At 44.9% G+C, this 9,656-nt stretch overlaps 1 protein-coding gene across 2 annotated transcripts in view; it reads right to left on the bottom strand.

Annotated features, from left to right (window-relative positions):
- Nucleotides 1-223: 223 nt before the first annotated feature.
- Clic5 (chloride intracellular channel 5) overlaps nt 224-9,656 on the bottom strand; it is a 140,090-nt gene continuing 130,657 nt past the window's right edge. For both annotated transcript variants that reach the window (XM_055612387.1, XM_055612394.1), the window contains exons 5-6: nt 9,135-9,316; nt 224-1,651 (exon numbers count right to left, since the gene is read on the bottom strand). In XM_055612387.1, the coding sequence (XP_055468362.1) occupies nt 1,484-1,651; nt 9,135-9,316 (350 nt within the window). In that variant the 3' untranslated portion in view covers nt 224-1,483. The remainder of the gene's footprint in view (nt 1,652-9,134; nt 9,317-9,656) is intronic.

The following is a 9,656-nucleotide window of genomic DNA, read 5'->3' as shown; positions in this document are numbered from 1 at the left end:
TGAGGATGGGTTTCTTCTAGGCACTCACTAGAGGAGCGCCTAGAAACTTGTGAGCGCCTCACAAGTAGAGGAAGAGTTAATGATTAACTCGTTTACCATAGTGCCTGATCAGCACAGGTTTCCATGCTCAGGCCTTGTGAGTTTTGTAGGTAAAACTCAAGGAGAATGATTAAGGAGAAAAATATTAGCTAAAAACATAATAATAATTAAGATAAATATTAGCTTAAAAAAAACACTTCCTTTTCTTAACAATATGATGCTGTGATAACTGTGACAGTGGGAAAATGGACCCAGGGCAGTATCTATTTTCCAAATTCAAGTTGTGGCTTCCCAGTCAGAAAGACCTGTGGACTTTCTTCCTAAGGTAGCCTTTCCTTCACACCATTCCTTCACAGAATTTCTCTTCCATCAGGGCTTGGGGCTGAAGAAGCTAGGAGCACACACAGGTAGCAACCCGCATCTGCAAGTGACTAGGAAGGGCCTGGAAGACATTTTTTTTTTTTGGCGGATATTGAATCTGGTTTATGGCTGGTAGGTGTGCCAACCAGTCCAACACCAGTCCAAGGTTTAGATACTGAGAGAGAAGAGTGGTCTAAAAGTTTTCTAAGCTACATCAAACTCATATAGAACTCTGTATCTCCTCCCTCCCTCTCCCATCTCTTTCTCCAACCGAAAGTCACTCATTGAGGAACACAGTCATACACGCCCATGCGATCTCCAGTGGACTACTCTTCAGTCAGTGACCCCTGTGGCTGTAGACCCTGGTGGGCCTTTTGGCATCAGCATTGCTTCCCAGAAGTCCCTCTTCATCTGGGTCACCTCAGTATAGAATTATAAGTCAACTGCCTTTGTGGCAAAATGGAGACAGAAGGAAAGCTGGGGTCAGTGCTGGCCAGGACATATTGCACCAGTTCCCAGCGCTGCAGCAAATTCGAATGTATCCAAGGGGACATTACCATCTGGCCCTCTGCTCATAAATAGTGAGCAGCTGGAACTGCTTTGCTAGATTCCCAGAGCCACACTCAGTTGAGAGCCCCCTACCGCTGCCTCCCCAGTGATCATGTAATGGCATTCATTCATGCCCTTGCAGTTGCTGAGGAAGACAAGGGAGAGAGAGAAGCTGGCATTTCAAGCTGTTAGAGCATCTAAGAGAGCATTATGATATTGGCAGAAGGGAACAGTGACAATCCCATGGAAGATTTCCAAACTGACCCCAGATATACCAACCCTAGATCAGATCTGTGGGTGGAAAGATCTGCTATTATGTCTCTTTGCTTGCCAGGCTCCTATAGGGCAAGGCAGAAGGATGGCACTGATCTTAGAAGGTAGAAGGCTGGAGTTGAGTTCAGGGGTGCCAGCAAGATGTGGCCTATTTTTTTTTTAATGTTTTCCCCAAGGCAACAAGGAGGAAGAGTCTGTAGCGTTGAAGGCCGTTGGGAGAAGTAGAATTCTTCTGCAGCAGAATTGGGCCAGACATCTAAGCTCAGGATCGGCTGAGGCGCCTGGCGACATCCGCATAGGCCAGCTCAATCTCACTGTCAGCTGCGCAGGTGTTGGTGAACTCGTCCCGTGCATAGGCGTTCTTGAGGTACCGCCACAACCCCGTCATCTCAGCTGGGAGGTCATAGTTTCGGTACTTCTTAGCCACAATCTAAGCAAAGGCGACAAGAAAAAGGTGGTGTGAAGGCATCAGTAGGAGGTGTCAGGGTCATGATTCCATGAGTTTCAGGCACATCTGCATGCAGTGTGGCGGAGAGAACCTGGCAAGAAAGACTAGTCCTATCAGCCAGCTCTGGGCCTGATTGAGAGAGCCTGACTTAATCCATAAAGTGGGAAAGAAATTGAGGATAATTTTTTATACCAACCTCAGGCCTCCACATGCTTGTACACACATGTGTCTACACAACCATGCACACACAGGATGACAGGTAAGAAAACATGCATAAGCACACAACACACACACACACACACGAAAAAATTGTGCTGCGAAGAAAAGCACCAGTGATAAGGAAAACTTTTTGAGACAGATGTAATTGGTGTACAGCATAACATATTTAGAGAAATATTTATGACACCGGCAGACATATTACCCACATAGTATCTATGTTCACATAGTCTAAGCTAACTTCAAACTTTCTATATGACTGAGGATGACCGTGAATTCCTAATCTTCCTGCTTTTCATCTCTCAAGTCAAGGATTACAGGTACATGGTACCTTGCTTTGTTCAAATTGTCTTCTTTTCCTGATCCCTCTTCTTCTTTCTTTCAGATAAGCATCCTTATTTGTGTTTGGGGGGGGGCAGAAAAGTGAATTAGGTATTTAAATATGTATGTAGATTCTGGATCTGGTGTGGGAGTAGGCCAAGAGTTGTCTCAAATCTTGTCCTGTGTTGCCACACTCAAAGGCCCAGGAGTTTTGGAGAAGTGGTGTTTGTGTCAATAGAAACAGTATCACCAGTGGTTAGCTCACAGGTTCTGCATCTCAGTTGACTGGATTTGTAATCCTCACCCCATCTGAGAGCTGTGGCCAAGGACAAGTTTTTGATACCTCTCTGTTCCCTAATTTGCTTTTCTCTGACATCTAGGTGGTGATAGGATTTACCTTGCAGGAATGGGTTAGTGGGTTCTGAGGAAATGCTTAGAGGAGAGCCTGGCATACAGGAAACATTCAATAACCGTTATCTAATATGGTTTACCGAGGCCTGGCTTGTATTCATATTCATGCATCTGCTTCTTTCCTATATGGAGGCTGGCAAGATGGGGTTTTTGTTTTGTTTTGTTTTGTTTTGCTTTGCTTTTAGTCTGTGTAGTCAGGACAACTTCCTGGACATGTGACCTATGATTTCTCTCAGGGTCTTGTACACAGAAAGGCCTTGCTCTTGGCTTAATGCTGTGTCAAGAGCAGCAAATTTTTCATATATATAGATATAGAGATAGAGATAGATATGCAAGGGGCCCTTATTCACTGCTCACTGGGACCCACCCGTTAGCTTTCAGAGTCAGGTAGGGATAACAGGGAGAAGTATCTCTCCCAGGGTTCTGCTTCAGACTTTCTCTGTTTCCTCTTCAACAGGAGGCACCAAACCACAGGATCTGATATCCTCCTGCTGAGGAACCCTCAGATCAGCCATACAAGGATTTCTTCCTCTTCCCCCTATGGGTGATGTAGGAAATTATGCCAAGAGGAAGACAATGACAACCTCCGGCATGAAAAGCTCATTTCCAGAGATCAATCCACGCCAGGGAGAGTACGTGTTCCCTCCAGGCTCTCATTCCAATTCTGAGCTTCTGGTATAACATGGGATACGGTCTGTCCTGAGTGTCAAGTGATGGCAGCATCCTTTCCACCTCCACAGCTTCTAAACAGCAGTAAGACAGGAGGAACACAGCCTTTGCATTCCTAGACTCTTTCTAACCCTGTTGACTATGTAGATGGTGACCGCTGACAGTACTGCCATATCAGCAGGCTCTCATCTGGGTGCTGTGTTACGCTACTTAGATCTCTAAAGAGTCCTGCAAGGATTTTATTCCTATTGCACAAATGAGAAAGGGGAGGCACAGACATTCCGTAAGTCAGACTTTGGTAAACAGTTAAATTTAATCTTTCCTATCTTCAGTTATCCCAACATCAGACAAGGTGCATCTAATTATATGTAATGAGCTGATCTCCCCCCCACCCCCAACCTCTGTGCTGCAGAAGATTGAACCCAAGGCATCATGCATGCTTGGCAAGCCATCCTATTAAGTCACACCCCTGCCTTCCAAATCCTTTCATTTCGAAGATGGAAACTCTTTAGCAATGAGCAAAACAGCCAAAAGAGGTTGAAAGATTCATGTCTTGTTGCAGTGCTTCTCAACTTGTGGGTTATGACCCCTTTGAGGGTTGAACATTTCACAGAGGTCACCTAAGACCATTGGAAAACACAGATATTTACCTTATGATTCATAACAGTGACAAACTTACAGTTATGGAGTAGCCATAAAAATAGCTTTATGACTGGGAGTCACCTCGACATGAGGAACTGTATTATTCCAATACTCAAGGGACTGAGGCAAGAGGATCTCAAATTTGAGAACAACCTAGACTATCTATTTAGACTCTGTGTCAACCGATCTGAAGGAAATGGGGAGCGGGTGATATTTTACACTGACCGATAAACTCATATTTTGTTCATGCGAGCATTTGAATGTTGGCATTTATTTGCTTATTTATTCATTTGTTTATTTGTTTTGTGGTGTTGGTTTCAAGCTCAGTGCTTGGTAAGAACTGTACTGGTTAGTTGTTTTTTGTTGTTTTTGGTTTTGGTTTGTTTTTTTTTTTTGTCAACTTTACACTAACTTGAGCCATCTGGGAGAAGGAACTTCATCACGTTGCCCTGTGGATATGTCTATAGGGCCATTTTTTGATTATTAATTGATGTAGGAGGGCCCCGCCCACTGTGGTTGGTACCACTTAGGCAAGTGGGACTTGACTGCGTAAGAGAGGTAACTGTAATATTCCATTGTGTAGATGTACCACAATTTGTGCATCCATTCCTCCACCGAGGGGCATCTGGGCTGTTTCCAGCTTCTGGCTATTTACAAGTAAGGCTGCTACAAACATGGTTGAGCAAATGTCCTTATTGGGTACTTGAGCATCTTTTGGATATATGCCTAGGAGTGGTATAGCTGGATCTTGAGGAAGCGCTATTCCTAGTTGTCTGAGGAAGCACCAGATTGCTTTCCAGAGTGGTTGTACAAGTTTACATTCCCACCAGCAGTGGAGGAGGGTTCCCCTTTCTCCACAACCTCTCCAGCATGTGTTGTCACTTGAGTTTTTTATTTTAGCCATTCTGATGGGTGTAAGGTGAAATCTTAGGGTTGTTTTGATTTGCATTTCCCTGATGGCTAATGAGGTTGAGCATTTCAAGTGTTTCTCTGCCATTCGATATTCCTCTATTGAGAATTCTCTGTTTAGCTCTGTACTCCATTTTTTAATTGGATTACTTGATTTTTTGCTGTTTAACTTCTTTAGTTCTTTATATGTACTGGATATTAGTCCTCTGTCATATATAGGGTTGGTGAAGATCCTTTCCCAATCTGTAGGCTGTCGTTTTATTCTGATGACAGTGTCCTTTGCTTTACAGAAGCTTTTCAGTTTCATGAGGTCCAATTTATTGATTGTTGCTCTTAGAGCCTGTGATGTTGGTGTTCTGTTCAGGAAGTTGTCTCAGCAATAAAAAACAAGGAAATCATGAAATTTGCAGGTAAATGGTGGGATCTGGAAAAGATCATCCTGAGTGAGCTATCCCAGAAGCAGAAAGATGCACACGGTATATACTCACTCATGTAGACATATAATATAGGATAAACCTACTAAAATCTGTACACCCTAAGAAGCTAATCAAGAGGGAGGACTCTTACTAAAATGCTCAATTCCTATCCAGAAAGGCAAAGAGGATGGACATCAGAAGAAGGAGAAAAGAGGGAACATGTCAGGAGCCTGACACAGAGGACCTCTGAAAGGCTCTGCCCTGCAGACTATCAATGCAGATGCTGAGACTTATGGGCAACCTTTGGGCAGAGTGCAGGGAATCTTATGAAAGAAGTGGGAAACAGTATGATCTGGAGAGGGCAGGAACTCCACAAGGAGAGCAACAGAACCAAAAAAAATCTGAGCACAGGGGTCTTTTCTGAGACTGATACTCCAACCAAGGACTATGCATGGAGATAACCTAAGACCCCTGCACAGATGTAGCCCATGGCAGTTCAGTATCCAAGTGGGTTCCATTGTAATAGGAACAGGGACTGTCTCTGACATGAACTGATTGGCCTGCTCTTTAATTACCTCCCCCTGAGGGGGAAGCAGCATTACCAGGCCACAGAAGAAGACAATGCAGCCACTCCTGATGAGACCTGATTGACTAGGATCAGAAGGAAGGGAAAGAAAACCTCCCCTATCAATGGAGTTGGGGAGGGGCATGCATACAGAGGGTGGAGGAAGGGAGGGATTCGGATGGGAGGAAGGAGGGAACCACAGGGGGGATACAAAGTGAATAAAGTGTAATTAATAACTTAAAATAAATAAATAAATAGATAGATAGATAGATAAATAAATAAATAAATAGAAAGCAATGTAAAAGTTATGAAAAAAAAGAGAGAGAGAGGTAACTATGTGAGCAAGCCAAGGGGGGAAAGCCAGTAAGCAATGCACCTCCTTGCCCTCTGCTTTAGTTTCTGCCTCTAGGTTACTGCCTTGATGTCCCTCTGTGATGGACTGGGATGTGAGTGTATAAGTCAAATAAACTTGGAAGGTGCTCTTGGCCACTGTTGTATGAGAACAGCAGAAAAGCAAACTAGGATGCATGTTCTGGTTTATCTTCATTAGCTTGAAAATAGCAGACATGTGATTAAAGAACCTATATCTTCATTTTCGTGTCTCTCTTTTCCAAGTTGCCTCACAGGGAATATGGTCCCTGTGTTGAGCCACAAAAAACCCACCCAGGAAATTTCAGACCAGGCTCTCAGTGAGTGTGGTCCACAGCCACTCAGCATCCTGGGATGGGGACAGTTGTAAAAGGAAGGCAGGCTGGAGTGTGGGTGCACAGAACTCTGACATTCGAAGGACCTTTTGTGCTCATGCTCTGAACTTGCTGTTTCATATGAAAACAGTTAGCTCCCACAGCCCGGATTAGATTTTGGCATCTGAGACCAAGCTGCCTTGGCTCCCCTTCATGCTTTCTGTACCACAGAGGTTTGCCAGGTCCCTGGATCTGATAAGCTGGATCAGCAGAAATCCAAGGAGACAGAAGTCTAGGGCTCCAGTCTTTGTTCCCTCCTAGGCCATCCTCCGGCTGATCCCCAATGTCCCAGAGCTAGAAAACCCACTGAACTGTCTCCAAGGACAGAGGATTAACCTAGTCATTTAGGGCTGGCAGGAGCTGAGACATTCAGAGAAGGAGGTAGAAGCCTGGGAGTGCCATATGTTTGCCTACTTTGACAAAGGATGCTTAAATGAGTTGCCCATACATGTTGGAGTAGAAAGGAGAGAAGGAAGGAACGAAAAGAAAGAAAGGAGGATTTGAGCTACACCCCTTCTTTTAGGCTCAAAAAAAAAAAAAAAGAAAAAAAAAAGAAAGAAAGAAAGAAAAAAGAAATCCTAAAAGATCAAATGACTTGCCCTGGTCCAGCCTGCTAGTTGGTGGCAGATGATGAATTAGAATTCATCCCTTCTGATCTTTCCATTATATCATGATGACACTGTGTGACTGAGTGGCCATCACACACACCTAATGGTTTTGCTTATTTCTCAGGGGGAAAAGAAAAGAAGAAAGTCCAATTTGGTGGGTAGGGCCTATGATCATTATTAACTTCAAAGTGACACACTTGGCTGGACCTACAAAAGATCTTTAGCTTGGCCCTGAGCCCAAAATGTCTTCATATTAAGGTGTGTGTTTTGGCCTGCCCCAGAAGCAGATTACTCTGTCCCCAGTTTTGGCTCTAACCCAGGCCAATGGGACACTCATGCATGGATGGTTAGCTAAGTGACTTCATGACAAGCTGTTGTGTGCTCTGATTGGAAGGAAGTGCATGTATCTAGCTCAGTACTCCAGCTGAACGAAGTAGCTAGACCCTGCTGATGAATGGTGGGCTAGCCTTCTTCTCAATGGAAGGCAGAAAAAAACATGACTGTCCTAAAAGGCACATAGCGGCTGATCAGATTGCCTGTGAATAAGTATTTATTAAAGATTCACCGCCCTTGGAAAAGGTATTTGTTCTCACAGAGATTGCTGTCAAAATGAGATGGTAAGACAGACGTAAACATGGTAAAAGGCAGGGGCTGGTTTGGCCATGAGACCCTACTGCATGTTGGTCTAGACAGTGAGTGAGCATCAAAAACGGTGAGGATCAGGGTGAGCTGAGTACTCGGTAAAGTACTTCCTTTGCAAGCATGAGAGCCTGAGTTCTCCTCCCTAGTGTAAGCCACATACAAAAACAAGTGTGATGTTGTACACTTGGAATCCCAGTGCTGGGGGACAAAGACAGGAGGGTCACTAGAGCTCACTGGCCAGCTAGTCTAACCAAATTGGTGAGCTCTGAGTTCAGTGAAACGCTCAGCCTTAAAAGAATAAGATTGAGGAAGGCACCCAACGTTCATTTCTAGCCTCCACGTGCAGGTACTTAGATGCACAGACAGAGGGGGTGATGTCTGTTTGGAGAACTTGGGGAATGCAGCTGCTGTCTCCCGATGAGATGAAAGAGAACAGAGATGTTCCGTGCTGCTCTAGGAAACATGCTTGAGGGCCACATGAGGGAGGACGCTGTAATAATGAGAGCCGTGTGCCACAGTAAGATGGAAGACCCCTCTTCACACAGAAATGTGTCAGCACACTTCACGGATGGTGACACAGATGCAGCAGCAGGCAGACCAATGTGGGGTTTGGAGGTTGCTTGAGATAACCAAATTGATGGTGGGTACCATAGAGAAAATTGATGGGTCGGTACCACAGAGAGCTTCTACCAGGTCTGTGCATAGAGATGTATGGAGGCCCAGGAGGACCCATGGACTGCAGCTATGAAAGCATGGCAGGGCTAACTCCAAGAAGAGGCTGTGATGTAACTGAATATACAGTGGCATTCTGCTTACTACATATTGATACACTGAGCCCCTATAGTATAGTAAGCGATTTTGTATCATGCTTAGTCCCACAATAAGCCTAGAGATATACAACATGTTACTATTTTATAAATGAAAATGAAAGCTCAAGGGCTAGAGAGATGGCTCAGTGGCTAAGAGCATTGGCTGCTCTTCCAGAGACCCAGGTCCAATTCCCAGTACCCACATGACAGCTCATAGCTATCTATAATTCTAGTTCCAGAGTATCTGACATCCTCTTCTGGCTTCATGGGTACCCAGTACACACATAGTACACACACATATATGTAGGCAAAATCCCCAGACATATAGTTACCTTTTATAAATTTCAAGAAAACTGAATGTCAAGAGAGGGTGTTTCCCCACAAGCAGTGAAGGATGACCTTGGGTCCCTAATAGATCTGACTTCAGCCCCCAGGAGTTACTGCCCTTTTGACTCATCCACCCAGTTGGCTGAGCTTGAGATGAAGGCAGTATCCAGGAGCAGATCTCTCTTACCTTGACCACGTGCAGCTTGGGCAGCAAATTGCAGTCGGCCAGGGTCAGCTCATCCCCATCCAGGAACTTGCGCTGGGACCCTTTCTCATCCCCACGGGTGTTGGTGTCAATCTCCTCTGGCAGAGGGGTGTTCAGGTAGTCGTCCAGCTTCCTCAGCGCCTTTGTCAACCCTCTCTCAAGGGCTGGCATGGAAGAACGAAGGAGAGGTCAGCTCTCTTCTTACCGAATACAGCCACGGGGACTTCAGAGAAAACTAATGTCCCATCACTGCCATCTCAACACATACAGTAGAACTCCTGGTAACTATGAGCGTGATTCAATGTGTGTGTACTCAACTGCCCAACAAGGCAAGCCCTAGGTCTTGATAGATGGCTCAGGAGTCACTGAGCTACCAAAAACTGGAATTTGTCTCCCTAAACCCTTGTCAGGCAGTCCATGGTCACCTGTAACTCCTGCTCTAGAGAATCCAGTACCCTCTTCATACACACACACACACACACACACACACACACACACACACAC

This window comes from Psammomys obesus, unplaced genomic scaffold (genome assembly GCF_907164565.1).
Source record: "Psammomys obesus unplaced genomic scaffold, mPsaObe1.curated_primary_1811, whole genome shotgun sequence".
In the NCBI taxonomy this organism is placed as follows: domain Eukaryota; kingdom Metazoa; phylum Chordata; class Mammalia; order Rodentia; family Muridae; genus Psammomys; species Psammomys obesus.
Note: the sequence above shows the minus strand (reverse complement) of the source record. Positions and strands in the feature narration are given on the sequence as shown.